Genomic DNA, 20310 nt, shown 5'->3' with positions numbered 1-20310 from the left:
ATAAGTTGTTGTCAGAGATGCTTTCGCTTCTGCTGACTCACTTAGTGGCTTTGCACTTTGTGCACAAGCATTGTTTATTTGATAAAATGACCGGTTCATGAGTTTATGAAGAGGAAAAGAGCGTGAGATTGGATTAGCTCATCCCTGCCCCAGCTGAGCCTGTTGCTACATCTCTGTGTTTTCATTGTGTGGCTACACTCCATGGCACTGAACGAGCTGAACGCCTGCCTCCAGGCAACGCAGCACATGTTTTGACCAAACTGGATTTACACCAACGCAGTATTGACAAAACTTTCACTTTAAGCCATGTTGTTAGAATTGTATTGTATTGTGGGACTGTTCTGCTAAAATGTCTGTCTGGTGTTACATTCTTATTAAGGTCTGTCACTGCACAATACAGCATGTCAAATTTAGGTCAGTAGAGTCTCTCTGTGAAACGGAAAGAGCCATAGATGAGTTTATAGCTCCCTCTTGTGGTGTGAAAAGCACAGTGAGGAACACGCCTCACACAAATATGACAGACATGTTGTGGTCTTGGATAATAGGTCCAAACACTTTGGCTGTTTGCATGTGTTTGCATGTTTATCCGTCTCCAAGTGGCTGCATAGAGAGAAAGATTTCCCTGTTAAAGGCGCAGCTTACAGGGAAAGAATGGGTTTCTTGTTTAAAGGGGCACTACGTAGTTCAAAGTCAGAATTCTGATATTCACAATATCAATTAATATTCTTTTTCATAACTGGGTAAACACGCTGTTCTCAGAGGATAATAAGGTCTCCAGAACACTTTTTTGAAGCTAAGCTACCGTCTGAAAGGTGGCAGGGTCCGCCAAACATAAACAAATTAAAACAGTATGAAAAGTCCTTTAAGGTCAGTTTGTTTATTCAGTTTATTCAGTCGTGGAAACAAATAGAGTTTTTTTCTTTGTACTGTTTAGGCATTAAAAAAAACTACTAATCTTCCACAAAACTACATAGTGCACCTTCAGTTTATAGATATCAGTATGCTTCACATTGTTACACGTCTTACTCAGCCTGTCATTGTGGAGGGGAATGAAAGATGAAATAATCTGGAGCAGGGAAATATTACCGTAGATGAATCTTTTAACAGCGTTGTTTTTTTCTTTTTTTGTGGAATGGAGATAAATGTTACGTCACATGACGAGGAACACAGCCTCACTGAGTCCCAGTCGGCAGCAGAAGTGAGTGACAGGGAAAAGTGTCTGTGTTAATTGATGTGGGTCTGCAAATCCTATTTATAGCCCTGCAGTATCTCAGCAGCTGTCCCTTTTCTATCTCCCTGCCCAGCTCCCTCTCACGTTACTGCCCTCCACTCCCCAGACACAGCTTTACTTTACTGTGCTGTGCTGACTGTGACCCCGCCCTCGAAGGTTGCCCTCCCACTCACTCAGGACTTGCGAGCGTGTGCTCCTTGCCAGACCCGGGTCCTAGCCTGCCTCAGCCCTGACTGCACCGCTCCAGTGGCAAAGCGAAGATTGGAAGGTTAACCAGGCCTAGAGAGAAGGTAATGGGCTCGGGCCTCTGGTGGACTGTGTGTGTGGCGAGCAGTGTGAATCGGCTCAGAGTGTACATGCTCTGCTTAGCAGTTCCATTTGGGCTCTGATGGCGTCTCAGAATGGCCTCCTTTCCTGCTGAAAACTATTTATAGGAGTGGACTCTGATGAAAGCGGGGCCAGAGATGGTGAAACATTCTGAGGAAATGTGGAAAAGGCCAACTTTAGTTTATAAACTGTTGATGAAAAGTGGTGATAGGCATTGTTAGACATTTGCTCAGGTTGCATGTTTGCCTGGTGATTAAGTGGAGTGATGTTTAAGTGTGAAAATTGCAAGTATGTTTGTTTGATTCCTTTGTCAGTCAACCGTTAATATTGCCAACTGTTTGCCTCAAAATCAAGAACACATATTTTTCCTGTTGCCTGTAGTGCCATTTATCCATTTAGATTGTTTTGGTGTGAGTGACAAAGCTTTGGAGATTTCGGCCTGTCTTCTCTCGAATACAATGGAACTAGATTGCACTTAGCTCGTGGTGCTCGAAGCGCGAGAAAAGTGTATTTTAAAAACACTCGACAGCAATGCCTCTTCTCGGAAATCATCACCTGGTGACTCAAGATAATCCACAGCTATTGTTGTGAAAGGTTTGTACGTTGCCTACTTCTGAATGATGATGTGTTGTGCTTTGGTAGAAAGAAAATAGTTCCCACATGAAACAACAAGGTCGCAGATGATCTTGAGAAACCAGTTCACAACAAGGTCTGTGGTCTTGAGTAACTGGGTCATGATGTTTTACAAATATACGTTTTTGGTGTTTTGAGGGCCATGTAGTTCTGTTATATTTGAATGAAGGCAGATAACTTGGCTGATATCTCAAAAACTCTGAAAGTCACACCGAAAGTTAGTTCCTCATACATCGTACTGTACTGTATGTAACGCCCACGTGCTACACAGTGTGTTGGTCTTGTTTGTTCAGTTGTTTCTTGTTGTCTGATGAAAGCGAAACATTTCATTTTGTTGTTCATGTGTTCTGTCCTCAGTGCTGCATGGTCCCACTGCCCTGTTGGTGTATGACCTGTTGTGTGCAGAAAACAAGTTCCCAGTATCCCACCGCTCACCCCTAAAAAAAAAAATCCCATTTCTTCATCGCTCCGCACAGCACACCCTCCTCCTCTTCTCTCCAACTGTCTCTTTTTTTCTGTCCTCTCATCATTCCATACATTTGTCCTCCACGTCGTCCAGCTTGTTCCATGACTTCTGGCCGATCACCATGGCGTACAAATCACGCTTTTCATTCTGGGAGCAAAAGGGAAGTCTCTTGCTTTTCCTGTGGTTTTTCTTTTTTTCTTTGTTTTTGCTTTTCAGTTCATATCTGCATGCGATGGCTTGTTGAATCTGTGAAAATGTTTCCTTGCTGCTGATGTAGTTAAGCTTTGGTCTGAGTATGCGGTTTGATCTTTTCTTTTTGTGTTGCTTTTTCTTGTGTAGGTTAAAGTTGAAAACAAGCCAGATGTAAGTGTTTCCTTCACCGGCGCCGTAATTTGCATGATGCTGAAAAATGTTTTGTGTGCGAGATAAAAGAGAAAAAATGGCTACTAATTATGATCACAATGCTCTGCAAGCTGAAGTCAGCTTCATTCGCCATGGTTCTGTGAAGTCAGTACACCATGTGGGGAATTTGGAAAACGGTGATGACAAATACAGTCCATAATCATTATTGAGAGTGTAGAAATAGCTCTTGAAGTGATGTTCATGGCTAACAGAGCTAACTAGCTAACGACAGCTACAGTTTGCAGAAGTTAGCGTTTACTCGAGGAATATTTGTCCCCTGTATGTTAGCAGCCAGTTCTTATATAACAGCTTAAAAAAACAAACAAATACAGTGTTTTTTGGCTGTAATAAGAAAGAAAAATCTACCAACTGAACAAGTTGAACAAAAAAGGTGTTGGTTAACTCACTGAAATGCTGCTTTCTAGTGTAATGAGATATTTTGACTAGAAATTGGACAAATAGACTTACCAAGATTTAGATTTTTGACTTTTTTTCCCCCCAGTGTCAGAGAATGTTTCAAGTTTAAAGCAAAGTTTAGAAAATAGGCGTCTTGCAAAGAATGTCATTGTAGAGCAAAAAAACAACACGCCAGTGACTTGGACGGCAAAGCTGACCAGTTCACTTTTGAATATAATGCACAATAATTAGGAAAATAACTAATGAATCTCAGAGTCATGTGATACATGCTATCCAGCAGATACTAGCATCAATATGCAACACATCTCTATAGTACATAACAGCCAAATCTTTGATGTTGACGTATTTGAGGTCAGACAGATGCTTTGAGTACATTTTTTGCTCAGTTTGCCAAAAGACTGAGATCAACCAGCCTGTTTGCATGCACGAGCTTGAGTGAGGGTTTTAAGATACGTAAATGGAAATACACAGGCTCATATAAATCAGTTTTTGAATAATCCTTGACAGAGTTTCTGTGCCCAGAACTGGCTGTTGAAGTCTTTGACAGTTGATCTTATCAGCCATGGGAATAACTGTGCTATCATCTGCCTTGCTCTATTTGTATCCAGTCTGATGTAGATAGTAGTCAGCCTCAGGCAGTGACTAAACCTACGCAAGACGCCGGAAGTGGTCCACAGTCGACTGCATCTGCAGCTGAAGAGTCCGACATTAATGCCGACATGGGCGGCCCGGATGATCCGAAAGATGAGGCAACTTCCAAAAAAGTTGTGAGGGTTGTGAGAAGAGTTGTGAGACGTGTGGTTCCTGCTGGGACAGAACAGCAGACCCGGCCTCTTCTTTCTGAGGCTGCCTCCGCTGCAGAATCTGTGGTCAGAACCACCTTCCCTGCTAAGGTGGACAAGGATGATATCTCCATGGGCCTTACCAGCCTAATGGGCAGAAGTAGAACCAAGGAACACCGGCCTCGCACTCGAACCCAAGACCGCAACGAGGACGCCAAAGAAGAGGTCAAAGGTGAAGAAAAAGTGGAGAAAGAAGAGGAAAAATCTCCTGTGGAAAAACCAGAGGAGGCCACAACTGCACCAAACCCTGCACCCTTAAAGTCCAACCCCCTCAGCCCTCCTGCTGGGTTCATTCCTGCTCCGACTCCCAAACCAGACCCTTTGGCACCACCAGCTGGTTTCATCCCTGCCCCCAAACAGAATCTGTTGACTCCGCCACCTGGTTTCATCCCTGCCAGAAAATCCAGTCCTGTCCCTCCAAAACAAAATCCCCTGGCAAGACCTCCAGGATTCATACCTGTCACAAAGACAGACCCCCTGGCTCCTCCTGCAGGGTTCATCCCAAAGCCTCGCTCATTTGTTGTGAAGAAACCGGAGGTACTGATCGAAAGAGGTGCATGTTTTGCTACCTAACCTCTGAGTGGAGCATGCAGCGTGACAATAACACAGACATTCCCGTTCATATAACCCTCCTCATAATGTTTACCCCCGAGAGAAATCTTCAACTTGAAATGTGCCCGTTGGATATAGATCATCGTGACTTGGAGTTATAATTAGCCTACAACCAAATGACACTTTTTACACTTTTCCAAAAGTACAAGTTCTGCTCTTGAGTGCTGACAAAAAAAACGAGCCTTGATATAATGAAGCCAGCCTGAATAAGTGAAGGGAAGCAGGGTGCATGTACCACCTCATGATCAGACTTCATCAGTGGGTATAAGGGTGTACTAATGGCCTGCACTCTGGTCGACTGGTCAGCTGGAGTTGTCTATGAGCGCTGAGCTGTGACTCATTACTGTCACTTTCGTCAGGCAGAGCATTGAAGCTGTGCTCTGTCTGCTTTAGACCACTGAGGCTGAGGCTTTAAGGATCTTTTTGGATTGGTTTTTTTGAAGAAACACCCTTCAGGATATGAACGACGTTGACGACTATTCTTGTTAAGCGAACGATTGAGTAGGTCTTTCGCAAATTAAACAACCCTTTTCCAATACAGATCTGATATATTACATTATACGTATTATGCTCATTTTTAGGTTATAATTGTATATTTTTTCAGTTTTGTCATACTGTCATTCTGCTCTGTTTTTAGCTCCGGTCTATTTAAGGCTTCCCCAACCAAATTCCTGGTCTGCTCTGATTGGTCAGCTCACACATGCCTGACCCAGCACTGCTAACAACAACAAAGCAGCTGTGTTAAATCAGTTCTAACTAGCCACCAGGCATAAATTATGAAATTGTGTAACTCCGTGACAGAGTGTGATGTCACATAGTCACGGAATTAAGGGCGAGACTTATGACAAGGAGTTAATTTTGGTGAGGACTTCGACCTTTTTAACTTAAAAGATCTTTTACACACTAAAGAATATATGTGAAACACTGTAGGAGAGGAAAAAACAAGCAAAAAATGCACAATAGATGTCCTTTAAGGTCCTTTTTCAGATATTAATGCCATTGTTAGACTACCGAGTCTAGATTTGTAAAGATCAGCATGTCATTGGTTTTTTGCTCTGACAACTTTACATTTTCACATTCTTTAAAAAGTTAGGCCACGTAACAATAATATTCCAGCATTCAACAGGGAGCAAGCTGTTAAACAAAAAAACAAATAGGGTCAACAGTGTTGTTGTTTTTCTCCAGACACACGCTGAACATGGTAAAGACGAGAGACATACTGCTTTCGTTTTGATAACTGAAGACGAATGCTAATTTTGAGTGATTTTCAAGGCAGAACTGAACTCATGACTCCCTTGACATGTGTATGTGCAGGTTGGAACTCGTACTCGTCAGTGTCATTTTGCAGCTCTCCTGGTTCAAACTCATATACGCTGTCATGGCCCCTCTTTCAATTTGTAGCTCAGACAAGGTTATGTTTTTGTCCTGTTGTTTAGTGTCTTGGGCATTTTTGTCTGTCAGCAGGCCATCTGAAAATTTTATCAACACATGTCCATGAAATTTCGCGACCAGCTGGAATTTGGCCGCGGAGCGAAGGATTTGATTTTTGGAGATATGTGCCTGGTATTTGGGCTGAGGGATATTGTGTTTTGAGCTGCTCTAGGGAGATATTCAGTCTTCTGATGTTAAGGGCAGGATCAAGATGTTGCCTGAACTGTACATTTATATGTGACTTCTCTGCTCTCATTGGAGCTACACATGGACCTTGCTCTTTCAGCCATTACTTTTAATTACAACAAAACTTTCCCTGGAAAAAAAGTTTGTTGAATTCTAACTTTTAGCATATTGCCCAACAGAGAAAAAGTTATTACTAAATCCAGCTCTGTAATTGTTCCACTCAGCCAGTCTCAAAAAGTAAAAATGAATCACGAGTAAAGATTTTATCATGATTAGAAAAGTTTTTAACTGCACAGCCTCAACTTTAAATATGACTTAGATGAAAACAGAAGCAGATATGAGGCATAACAAATGACATTGATCCTAGTGCCACAGCTGCACACAATAATGTGCTAAATCATAAAACCTGAAGGTTTAATTTCAGGTGCTAATCCCAGATCTCTTGGATTTGGATGCAGCTGTATGTGAATTCCGCTGAGACAACGCTAAGTTATTTAATTATTTGCAACAGATTTTAGTAAGTAACCACCGACAAACAAAATCCTTGAACCATCCTTCTTTTGCTGCAGTGCCTAATGATCCAATTTTCTTTAATAGTCATTTTCCCTGACTCATTTCCTGGTTGAATTAATTGGAAAATTAAATTAGGGTTGTTAATGCTCATTTGAAGTTTGGTTGTAGTGTTGGATGTGTGAATCCAGTTAAAAGAAAAGCTCAACATGTAGATGTCTTTCTCACTCTCATCCTCCCATTTCATTTACATCTGTGTGTGTGTGTGTGTGTGTGTGTGTCTGTATGTCAAAACTGTGCGTCTGTGAATATTCACATATATTGTGTGAAGGTAAAGGAGACACCTTCTCCCCCTGTGGCCCCAAATGGTAAACCCTCCTCTGTTGACCCAGCCAAGGCTCAATCTGCACCAAATAAACAGGTGTGTGTTCATCTGGCTGCAGTGGTTCATGTAACCGTGTGTGTTTCTCACATTCAGAATCACTAAACATTTTCTTTTTTTTAACACGGAATGTGTGTGTGCTCGTTTATTTTTCGGTTTGTCGAAAGTAGACGATTGTGGCATTTACTCCTGGAGCTCTGATTTTATTTTCTGGCTATTGCAAATTGCAATTGTTATCTATAACTATAGGTCCAAGAGCTGATTCCCACTGACGAAGATCACAAGCGCGTGAGGAGGATCTTCACCACTGATGGCAAAGATGTAACTTATGTCTCTCTATATTTGTTTGGTTTGCAACTGCTTTGCTACTGTATACCAAGGATTACCCTGTGACCAGGTCCTGCTGCCAATAGTGTTGGTGTCATTTCTATGTTCCCATGGCCCTGTGTCCCCCAGATTTTATGTGGCACATAAGAGGAACATGAGAAAGGAGTCTATGTTTTCTGATACAACAATATCTGCTTTGTCAAAATGCTATGTGGTAGTGTAAGGGTTAGTTTTCACGACCCAAATTCAAGAGGAGGCTCATGTGTTTCAACAGATTATTTAACTTGGAATCATAGGGCCCTGAGAGCATAGTACTTGTGGATCTTTGGAGCCTAGAAGCATAGGAACTGAGAACATAGGGAATGGGAATATAGGAGAATGGGAACATAAGACTTTGGTAACATGGGATCTGGGGAACAGAGGGCCCTGGGAATATAGGACTTTGAGAACATAGGTCCTTGAGAACATAGGGCCCTTGGAGCATAGGACCTGGGGAATATAGGAACCTGGGAACATAGGTAATCTTCCAGAGTTATAATTACAGGGCCTCCCTTCGTTGTTAGCCACCTGGTGTAAAATCTGAATGTTTGCAAGATATTTTCTATGACTCATACTTAAGCGTTAGTTTAGGAGAAGGGGATAGACTGTCTTGGAAAGAAATATTTTGATTTGTTGAAACAATCCCTTCATGTTAATGGGAAAAAAAAAACTTTCTGTGGATACGCTGATTTTAATTTTCACCTCTTAATATTAATTTATCTTCAATAAATGCTATCTTAAATTGTATCCTCTGAGGTTTCTTGGTAACACTTGAACTCAATTGTAAACCTCTGATATTTAATTTAACAGCTTTAGTTCTGTGTTTTTCTTTCTCACTGCCTTGCTCTCATTCATCCTGGAGTAATAATTGCTTCGTTATCAGGTCCAGAGGAGCACCTGTGTGTTGTTCGACGATGTTCTTCGCCTGCTGTGATTATTTTGGCGGTGCTTATGAGGCAGTTCTTCTCTCAAAGTCGAGAGTGCTCCTTGCTATGATCTCCTGTTGTCTCAATTTGTGTCCCATGTCTGTGCTTTTGCTTCTCCGTGGGTCACTGGATCCTGACTTGCTGCTGTCCTCTTTGCTGTTTGCATGGCCAGCGTGCCAGCGGCCACAAATCCGCTCAGGTACAGCCTGCTCGACCGCGGGCCCGCCGCACTCCCCTCACCTGTTTGTTCTCTTCTACTGACCCGTCTCTGCCCTGTTTTGTGTGTGGCTGCATGCTTGACTTTGTCTGGTTCGTGGGCCCGGAATTTTGTAAAGTGACAAAAACAGTGGTCACCAAAGTTGGGTCAGGGATTCTTGATCAAGATTGAGAACAGATTACTTTTACTTCATCGTACAGCTGTTTGTTTGTTTCTCCGCCTTTGTTCTTTACACTCACATGTATATACTGAGGTTAAACTGTGCTCATATGCTGCAGCAACGCATTTTTTACAGACCTTCAGTTACATAATTCTGATGAAATGGGTGTCTGTGACTTAAAATCAAAACAAAACAAACTCGAGGAATCCCTGATTTTGCTTGCAGTGATTCAGTATATTTGTACATTATATTACAGTATATCCTTGTGCTGATTCTATAGCTGGGTTCATTAGCATTGACTATTGCATTGTTTTACACCTAGCTGCACGGTTCCCTGGATTTATAGCTCACTGTGAACAACTGATCTTATTAACTGTGACTGTTAATATGAATTAGCATGAATTTCCCCACAGAGCCACACACTGCACTTCAGTGCACCTTGTAATCCCTGCTCATTAATGCATTGATATTGTAATTTTTTTTATGGTGATCACTTGAATGACTCATTCTGCTGCTGTTGCCTGACTTATTATTGCATCGTTGAACCTCTGCAGCGTTTGTGTATTTTGTGTTTCGCTCGTAATGATTTGACGACGTGCTGTAAAAGTTGCTCACCATCCTGTTTTTGATCGTGCACTTCGAGGCGTGCTGTCAAACGTCGGCCTAACGTATTAATTATATCCCATCGCTAAAAATACTGACTGACTCAGTTGACTTCTGCTCCTTCCCTTCCTCCTCTCTAGTCAAAGCTCGTCGAGGACCCTGTGGCGATCCTTCAGGCAGCGCACTCCGCTGCAGCTAAGGTCTGACAGTGGCTACAGCTGATTGTAGCTCTCGTTGCATCCCCCCGTCTTTCAGAGTGATATGTGTTTTTGTGGTTTAGTCTGTGATGAGCTAGAAAAAGAATACGAATAATTTAGTTAGTGAGGAAATCCCTTTAACAGTATATCCCCTTTAGTTGTTGTGGTATCACAGAACTTCTTCTTGCTCTCCCAGCATTGTAACTAGAGGGAGAGAAGGCACAAATATGCTTTCTTGGTGCAAATGTCCGATGTGTATTATGTTTGATATGCCTAATTGCATGTCTGAGGGAAGTATGCATGTTTACTTGCATGACTCATGGTACTTTGTAGTGTTTGAAATTATTTAGGTGTATATTTCTGTGCACTGTATTTTGTGATGAAACACACGTCTCACCTTCTGTCTGTACGTCTCAACACATTAAATGCACTCTCTCGAAAAGGTTTAAAGTGGGAATCACAGGGACTGCAGTTATTTTGTGCAGCTCTGGTGTATAATTGCCACCACTGAAAGAAGAACTCTGCCCAAGGAATTTTAGTCCGTCTCATAGTATGTCTCATGTTAATGTGAACTGCATGTTAATCTGTGCTCGTCATCCGTAGGATCCTTGTGGAAGTCCGTAACTGTCGATCAGTGTTCGTAGTGTGCGGTTATTCTACGCGTTTTTTTCTCATTTCGTTAACCTGTCCCAACAGGGAAAGACTGAGGAGCAGATCACGGCGGAGAAAGCCTGGTACAACACAGACAAAGTATGGCTTGTCCACAAGGATGGATTCTCATTGGGTGAGTCAAACTTTGTCATTTCTCTATCCCGTCTATCCTGGTACGTGGTGACTTTTCCGTAGAGGTGGGCTTCTGGGGCTTCTAATATTTTAATGTTATAAGAGCCAACCAGACTAGACTGCCCTGTTTTCCCTCAGGCTGCGTGTAATTAGCCTCAACACGTTTTCAACATCGAATGCTCATTCAGTTTTAATGAAGCTCAGACATTATTAAAAGAGATACAACCGCCCCATATTATCAGACTTGTATGATAAGATGGAGATTTTGCACTCAGGGTCAAGATCATATCATGATAAATTAACTCCCATGTTTTTCCTGCGCGCAGCAACCCTGCTGAAGACGGAGGCAGGCAGTCTGCCAGAGGGGAAGGTGAAAATCCGCCTGGAGAGTGATGGATCTTTATTGGACGTGGACGAAGATGATGTAGAGAAGGTATTTAATCATCAAATCAACTCTGAACCACATCAATTACAGATGACACCGGGTGAGTATTTGACCGCCTCTGACTTTGAATTCCAGGCGAACCCTCCGCTGTTCGACCGAGTGGAAGACCTGGCCTCGCTGCAATATTTGAATGAGTCGAGCGTGATGCACTCCCTGAGGCAGCGGTACGGCGCTAACCTGGTGCACACCCACGCTGGGCCCAACATGGTGGTCATTAACCCCATTAGCGCCCCCTCCATGTACTCTGAGAAGGTAAGCTGCTGCCTGCGCTCATGCAATGACTCATCTCTTATGGAATCATCAGAATATGGGAATCACAGTGAATACACAAATTGACATGTACAACCTTTGTCCTATTTGGTCCCCTGCTTCACTACTTCTTTGTCTTCTTTCCAGGTGATGCAAATGTTCAAGGGCTGCAGGAGGGAGGACACTGCCCCGCACATTTACAGCATGGCCCAGGCTGCCTATAGGAACCTCCTGACCACTCGCCAGGATCAATCCATTGTCTTGCTGGGCAAGAGTGGCTGTGGCAAGACCACCAATTGTCAACACATCATCCAGTACCTGCTCACCATTGCTGGCAGCACCAACAAAACATTCTCCAGTAGGTTGGGAAAAGATCCAAACTCTAAAGGGAATGTAATCATGTTGTTGTATAAAATTGTTGTTAATGTTTTTAAAACCCACCAAATGACTTTTTTTTGATTTGATTTGATTTTTCTTTGTTGTCTGTAGCAGAGAAATGGCAGGCAGTCTACACAGTGTTGGAGGCATTTGGGAATGCCTCTACCTGTATGAATGGGAATGCCAGTCGCTTCTCTCACATTGTTTCATTGGACTTTGACCAGGCGGGCCTGGTGACCTCAGCCTCTATCCAGGTACAAACTAATCTGTCCACCAGACTGAATGTAATGTTTCTGCAAACCACAGATAAATGATATTACAACCAGGTTCATTGTTCATTTTTATGTTGTGTTTACATGAACTACTTGGTTAGAGTTTGAAAAATACAATTTTTAGGGCTTACAACGTTGTGTCACCACAAACACTGACAAATTGTCCCGACATCTTGTCAAAAATAGCCAGTTTTGTTGCCGCTAACACAACTTGAATATGTCCTGACTTCTTGTTAAAAATATTTAGTGGTTTCTGTGCTTACACATCTTGAAAGGCTGTTCAGAACAGTGCTCTCTTGTTAAAATTATCCACAAATGTCTACTCAAACATTGTTCTCTGGCTTTGGAAGCCGCCTCGGCCAGCTGTCATGGCGCCACAATCCCACTACACCTCCTGATGTGAAAGTTCGCTCATACATGCAATGTGGATGTGACACACATTGTTGAAATGTTAATATGATACGAAAGTTACATAAGATACTACATACAAGTTTGAACATATCCGTGAGATTGCATAAACATAAAATGCCAACATTTTTATTCTGGTGACTGGGCGGAATAAACAGATTCATGTATTCATCTTTCAAGTCACTGGTGCTCAGCCTCTGAGTTTCTACTCATGCGTGCAATATCTGCTATGATCTCAGACAATGTGTCATAAAGTAGCATAGATTTCTCACCAAACTCCAGCGTTTTTTTTGTTATGATGTTTACTTGCATTGCCTATTATAAATGCTATTGTTTATCCTGCTAATATCCTGTTCTGCTGTGGCCCTGCAGACGATGCTCCTGGAGAAGATGAGAGTGACGAGAAGACCAGACGGAGAGTCGACTTTTAATGTCTTCTATTACCTGATGGCTGGAGTAGACAGCTCTCTTAGGTCAGGATTTTATACATTCATGCATGTTTATATGTCGCGATTACATAATACTGCTTCCCTAACTCTAAACATGTAGTTATAAACAGACATGAGTGATGTTAATGTCTTATGTGTTCTCATTTTTTCATCAGGACTGAGCTGCATCTGAACCATTTTGCTGAAAACCATGCATTCACAATAATGCCTCAGGCTAAGGTAAATACCACTTGTTAATGGAAGACTGGCTCACTTTTACCTTTTATAAACCTGAATGTTTATGCACTTTATATGCATATTCATGCCAAGTTTTTTCTCGCTTGAATCGAGGGTCTAAGGACAGAGGATGTCGTTCACCGAACAGATTGTAAAGCCCACTCAGGCGATGTGATTGCTAAATTGCTATTTGAATAAAAACTGATTTGATTTGATTTATACGAAATGCAGCTATTTCTGGCGGGCACGGCTGAAAACAAATCCCTGTGTGTTGTGCACCAGCACTCCAAGGGTAAAACTAAAATGTTTTATTATTCTTTAAATACACTGTGCATAGTGCTACTCACCGGCTCTCACACAGAGGCACGATGTCCTGTGATGGATTACAGGAGTTATCAAAACACCAAGATACGCTGAATATTATAGACTCCATGTTGTCGTCACTCAAAGGAGCAGTAAGTCATCAGTCCTTTGCTCAATACATGTGGTGCTCTTATAACAGACAAATAATTCAAAAGAATTTTATCAATAGAAACGAGAATGGGCCAGAGAGCATGTTTTTGAAAGATGGTGCAATCTCAACAACTGGCAGAGCAATCAGTGATATTTATCAATAACCTCGCTGAACCACGGCAGATGGAGTCAGCTTGTTCTAATCCTATTTTAACTCATAAAAAGAGAAGTTTTTATCGGTAAAAAGTTCAAAAATGAATTTTACTTTTGATGTGTGCTATCTGCCAGACTGAGGATAAGCAGCGGGCCTCGCAGCAGTTTTCCAAGCTGCAAGCAGCCATGAAGGTTCTGGGGATCAGTGCTGATGAGCAGAGAGCCTTCTGGCTTGTCCTCGGGGCCATCTACCATCTCGGAGCTGCAGGAGCCACTAAGGGTAAGAGGACCCACCGAAATAGTTTTTCATTTCATAGCTGCATCATTTATGTGTATGGAAAAGCTTAACATACCTGCATACATGCAAAGGATCCTCCTGTATTCGTTCACCCGACAGTGAACGGTGAAACAGCCAAAATGGCCAAAAGTTAGCTGATACCTTTTCAATGACACGTGATGTAATCTCAAAAATGTCAAACCTGCATTATCTCACTGCAGGTAACAGCTTCAGTGTGATGCAACACTGCTGTAATCCAGAGGACTCAATAATGCATTTGCACTTTAGAAGATGTTGCACAGTGCACAGGTTGTTAAACTGCTCTACTGCACTGATCTGTACCAAAAAAAAGAAAAACAGGCAGGAAAGCATTCAGTGACTTATAATATCCAGAGACTCCTTGCCACAGATTTATTTTTTCTGCTGGCTCTTGTCTTATTGTTTGGGTCCCTGAATCGGCAGAATAAATGTTGGCAATGTGCATTTCTGCAAAAAATCCTGGATATGTTGAAACTTTTTATTTATTTACGTTACAACATTCCGTCTCTTTAGGTTCCGTTTTCAATGTTGTGTTGTGGTAACGCAGAAGAAGATGATGTTTTGGCTTAGAATAACTGTTTTTGTCTCCCTGATATCATATTTTAGCTGTCACAAACACAGTTGGAGATGCTCACTGGATCACTTTAAAACTATCCACTGGTTTCACACTTACAAATGTTGAAACACGGTCTCGATCAACAGTCACTGGCCTGGGCACCTCTTCAACTACCATCCCCTCCACCTCCTGATATGACAGTCAGGTCATAATCATGTAATAGGAACGTGAAATGAGATGTCATTATGGTACACATGACATGTACAAATGTGACGCATCAGTGGTTTGCAAGAATGAATTACCAGCATTTTATTCTGGGGCCTACACTGTGTTTTATCTCTTTATATCTGAACCTCTGCCAGGTTTGACCTTGTTAATCCTTCCTGAACGATCAGACTGAATAAACCAAATGCTGTTTATGCTGCAGCAGCTCGTACGACTGGCAAACTCCCAGAGTTCATAATTGTAAGGAAACACTGTTGCCAGCTCAGGGAAAAAAAAAACAAAACATAATTTTGATTTTGGCCTTAAACCGTGACAAACCTTTTATCTTGTCATAAGAATGCATCAGAGGACTAATGGGAAGGCAGCAGTCCCCTTAAACATGAGGATTTGTTAGCGTCTTTGAAGCTGTTTGTATGATGACACCTAACGTAAGAGAGTTTGACTGGTTTTTGCTTTTAAAGTAATAGATCTGCCTCCCTGCAACATTCTTGCTCTTATTTTAAAAATTGGATGTCTGCCATGTGAAGAGGCTGAGGGTGTCGAAAAGAGTTTATATTGTTGGTGAGCTATGATTACTCAGATTACTTTCTGTATGAAGGCGACCTTGCCCGGAGGATAGAATTATGCATGTTTTTTCAAATAAAGAGATTGACTTCTTGCTTACACTTCACACACTGAACTCTGTATATCATGTATTGAAGCTGTCTTTATGGCACCTCTCAAGTCAAATTGAGGATGTCGCATCAATTAACTCAATTTCTAACAGAATATGATATACCGAAATATTAGTCAACATATGATTCACAAGGAAGGAGTAGCAGCAGTGACTCCATACTTAGTTTGTTCACTTTTTCACTCTTTTTCCACACTTGCCAGACACTTATTCAGACTTGCTCGCCAAATTATTTTCAGTGATCCTCTCCAGCTGGCTGACAGTCTTTTTTCAATGGCACTATAACACTATCCAGAAAGAGTTTTATATGATTTTATATGATTTCCATCCCCTCATAGAATCTGCTATTTGGAATACAGATCATAAACTACTTACTAGGTGACTTATGGATTTAGGGCCTGCTGACCTCCCATTAAACTCCAGTGGTTCTCACGAAGCGACAATGCATCATGGGATGAAAGTCATGACACATTCATGGCACGTATAGATTTTTTTTTCATAATCATACTCTAATTACAAAGAGCTTTCCCCGCCCGCCTGACTTGGTCCGTGTTTTGGACTGTCACACAGAATATAAACTGTATTAATGACTCTGTTTAGTGACAGTGCAGCTTCGCGGTGCAACACAAGAGGGCAGCACTGGTCTCTAATCCACCAAACCCAAATTAAAAAGGACAGCATGACATGAATTCATCTCCACATAGTGTACTGTCTACACTTCTATCTGACAAGTAAAGAGAGCAAAAAAAGGCTGTGAATCTGCTTTTTAAGAACAAATATTAAACCTGTGGTTTTTTTTTTTTAATCTTTAAGAGTCATACACTCCCTAATGTTTGATTCAGTAATATTGGCAAATCCAATTTCCTCTTTTTGATGTTTGACCGCAATTTAAATAACTGTGGTGGTGAATATCTTTCAAAGCAAATATTCAAATGTCTTCACTAGCCTCCGCAACCATCCTGCTTATCGTCAGCGGGAGCATGCAGGGCCTCTGCAGCGCTGATGAAACAGATAGGGCCCACTACTCTCTGTGTGAAATCCCCCAGTTTCTCTCTTAAGTCTTAGAAGATACCACTTCACGGCGGATTAAAACTGATGTTTGCGCTCATATCTGCGTGTTTCCATCACTCAGCCGCTAGATTAAAGAGAAACTTGTGTCTCCCAACAGAGGTCTTTATATAAATAAATGAATTGTGTCCCCGAATGATAAGTTTTGCTTTCATTCCCCAGATGATAAAAGGGGCAATTATCACTTCAACTTCATAGACTTTTATGAACATGAGTTGCAGAGGCCAGTGGATATATCTTTTGCTTCAACTGTAGTTAAATGTATTCAAGCCAGCGTCTGAGTATGCTTTTAGTGCATGTTCTCCCCAGCTGTGTCTGTGTCAGCTTGACCACAGACATAATCCTACCCTGTCAGAGACAGGATTGTCACAAAGCTACCCGACTAGCCATGTGCCCGGGGTTGCTGGCAGAAGGGCTAATGGAGGTTTTCATGCACGTGTCTCAGCTGGCAGGAAACAATTTGCACGTCACGAGTGGGCCCAGAAGGCGGCCTACCTGCTGGGCTGCACCCTGGAGGAGCTCTCCTCCTCCATCTTCAAGCACCAGGCCAAGGGCACCCTGCCCAGAGCCAGCTCCGTTCGCCAGGCTTCTGACGAAAATGGCACAGCAGATGCAGGTACTCCACACAGCACATTTACCCACCGAGTCTCGCCTCTACATTCCTGAACCTCCCTTCGTCCCCTCTTCCCTCCTCCCCCCTTTCTCTTTGTCACACTGTTTCCACACATACACGCACACATATGCCTCTGCTCGTCACCTGAGGGAAATTGCATGCTGTGGAGAAAGTAAAGCTTATCTTAGTAATGAATACCAGAGCTTAACAATGGCTATTGACAGATAAGTACACACGCTATGTCGGGACAAGCAATTTTGGATCTTCTCTTCATTCATTGTCCTTGAAATCATAATTGCCTCGCATTGATTTTTCACACATGCGCGTCCTCGGACTTCCATTAAGACTGCCACACACTTTGAAGGGCACAGGGGTACAGTTAAAAGTCTGCCACAGCAGGGATGGACGGAACTCACCTCCGTTTCACCTTTCCTGTATCCCCCTACACACACACACACACACACACACACACACACACACACAAGATGGGAGCATACAGTCGTAGATGTGTATGCACACATTTAAATACCCCTCAGGCACAATAAACCCGTTACTTTGTCTGATAGTGGGATGAATTAGGAGAGCTTAACAGGTGGCCATCGCCGCCAGGCACAGACACGAGTGTGCTCTGTTTTGATCTGACTGGTTCGGAAACACCTGCGTCCCGAATGACACAATTTCAGGCCCAGTTTGAATACTTCTGGGCCTAATACGCATAAAATATGATGCTGTCGTACGTGCTATTACAGACACATGTCGGGACCATATTTTTTAGTCTAACAGCTCATTTCTGCTTCTAATTCAACTTGTTCCAGTGTTTATTTTGTATTGATAGAGATGTTGTTGTGTACTGGCTGTTTGTCATTTGTTCTCCATGTGAACGCTTCTCATACCAGGATCCAAGGCCACAGCCGGAGAGTGTTTAGAAGCCATGGCATCTGGGCTCTACTCCGAACTCTTCACCATCCTCATTTCTTTGATAAACCGGTCAGTACTTCTGACACCAGCACTAAAGCTCCACTGTGTTGAATTGGTGATTTTTGGCTGCACCTTTATTTAATGGAAATATGCAGACTGCCTCAAACGTTATTTAATGAACACATTTAATACCTTCAGCTGGAGATATTTAATATCTTTTGAAAATCTTTGGCACCCATTTTAGACTACCATGATTTCTTTTAGTAGTTGAGGAGTATAAGAGGCTGTTTCGAATTTAGAGCTCGGGTTTAGGTTTCAGAATCCTCACACTAAAGCCCCTTATCGTGTATAAACGTCGGACAATATCCAGTGAATCAGATCAGGATCTTCTCTATCTTTGCATGTTCACACATGCGGCACACATTAGGAGATTGTCCATGTCAGATGTGTTCACACACACGTTGGAAGTACTCTATGTTGCGAGGGGCACTGCCTGTGTAGGAGCATGCAGGAGGCAGGATATGACGCAAAAACACATACTGCGGGAATCCTCAGTGTTTACAACAAATCTCTCGCTGTCGACTGGATCTGACAGATGATTTTGGCATCGGCTTGAGCTGCCAGAATTTAACCTAGTCATCCCTCAGTTTCACAGATATTTTCTCTTTCTTTGTCAGCGTAGTGTAAAATGACTGCTCTTTCTCCCCCTTGGATACTCGTATTCTTCCAGTTACGTGCCAGTGATGCACAACGTTATATCTGTTTACATGTGGCTGTCCCAGACTTAGGAGCAGGGAGCTGACAGGGTAAAGTCCTGGGCCAAATAATGCAGACATTTATTTTCTCGGCCTAGTCAGATCAAGTCAAGTCAAGTCACAGGTTTTTGGGGTTGTGTCTTACCTTACCAGGCCCAGATTAGTCAGAATTCGACCAGGTGATAGGTATTAAGGAAAACTATGACAACGGTAGTTTGTATTGAGGCATTAAAGTTTGTAGCACTTTTAAGGTTAAAGCTGAAAACATAAAAAGACACTGACAAGTCATTCCAGTCATCACGTCTTGAGACAAGTCACAAGTCTTTAACCTCCATGTCCAAGTCGAGTCTCAAGTCATTTATTTCCTGTCAAGTCATCATCAAGTCCAAGTCGTGATATCTGGAATCCACTGGAGTCCACGTCTCTGCACTTCAGTCTCTGCGTAGTGAGGGATAAAGTTCGGCATGTGGTGCAGAGCTAAGGTTAAAGCTAGAGGTTATATGCACTGAATGTAATCAATATAGTGCTGCCTCTGTATCACGGTGCTAACATTATTTTTGTGTGTATATGTGTGTGTCTTTGCACTGTGCGCTTCAGGGCCTTGAAATCCAGCCAGCATTCCCTGTGCTCTCTGCTCGTTGTGGACACGCCAGGCTTTCAAAACCCCAGGCTGGCCAAGCGTGAGTGCAGCGCGACCTTCGAGGACCTATGCCACAACTACACGCAGGAGCGTCTGCACGGCCTTTTCTACCAGCGGACCTTCGTTCAGGAGCTGGAGAGATACAAAGAGGTGAGGTCACGGGAAGCGCTCTGCACCGTGCACTCGTAGGGCCTCGTTGTGTCTTTATCCTCCCCCATCTCTCTTTGACCGCCGCGCCCTCTCTGATGTATCGGCTCCAAACGTTTGCGTGTCCACACATCAGATGCACTATCCCTTCCACCTGTCACAGGCCGTGGCAAGCCAAGCTCACGTGTTAGACCTTCTCATTAGCGGTGCCTGTCTTCGCCTCTTCTGCCGAGATCAAAGTGAAGTCACTCACAAGTGCCTTTGGGAGACACGCCCAGCTGTGCCGCCGCGGTGTTGCTCCCTGATGAGGGAGCTATTTTTCTTCTTCTCCTCCTTTGATTTCTGTCTAACAGAGCTGGACCACAACCAGGCACAGTCATCCTGGAGAATTTAAAAAAAAATGTTTGAAGCTAAATATCAGAGATTACTTACATCAGCATATCCACCCATTACTGCCGTCCCAGCTCTAATCTCAGAAAATATCCTTCTTATTCAAAACTCAGCTGATGGCGCACTAAAGTTAAGCACAAATCCTCACCATATTACTTTTAATACTGTGAACAAGGATCCTGGGATTTCCCACCCACATCTCCACCCACATCCCCTGCCTGGGAGAAAGGGAATTGGAGCAAAATGAAGCGTTGCATAAAATCTGTGTAGTGTAATTCTCTGTTGTCGGTGCATC

At 42.7% G+C, this 20310-nt stretch overlaps 1 protein-coding gene across 5 annotated transcripts in view; it reads left to right on the top strand.

Annotated features, from left to right (window-relative positions):
- Nucleotides 1-20310, top strand: part of myo18aa (myosin XVIIIAa) — a 72627-nt gene that overhangs the window by 8671 nt on the left and 43646 nt on the right. For 2 of the 5 annotated variants that reach the window (XM_037119982.1, XM_037119983.1), the window contains exons 4-14: nt 10605-10692; nt 11018-11124; nt 11212-11388; nt 11533-11743; nt 11875-12017; nt 12816-12916; nt 13048-13111; nt 13850-13994; nt 16998-17168; nt 18062-18152; nt 19436-19628. In XM_037119982.1, the coding sequence (XP_036975877.1) occupies nt 10605-10692; nt 11018-11124; nt 11212-11388; nt 11533-11743; nt 11875-12017; nt 12816-12916; nt 13048-13111; nt 13850-13994; nt 16998-17168; nt 18062-18152; nt 19436-19628 (1491 nt within the window). Of the gene's footprint in view, nt 1-1374; nt 1522-2996; nt 3021-4084; nt 4856-7388; nt 7479-7688; nt 7761-8903; nt 8931-9851; nt 9912-10604; nt 10693-11017; nt 11125-11211; nt 11389-11532; nt 11744-11874; nt 12018-12815; nt 12917-13047; nt 13112-13849; nt 13995-16997; nt 17169-18061; nt 18153-19435; nt 19629-20310 lie in introns of those variants that run through there. The other 3 variants (XM_037119984.1, XM_037119980.1, XM_037119981.1) reach the window with 3 other exon arrangements.

Source organism: Acanthopagrus latus, chromosome 13 (assembly GCF_904848185.1).
Source record: "Acanthopagrus latus isolate v.2019 chromosome 13, fAcaLat1.1, whole genome shotgun sequence".
NCBI classification, from domain to species: domain Eukaryota; kingdom Metazoa; phylum Chordata; class Actinopteri; order Spariformes; family Sparidae; genus Acanthopagrus; species Acanthopagrus latus.
This window is presented reverse-complemented; position numbering and strand designations above follow the sequence as displayed.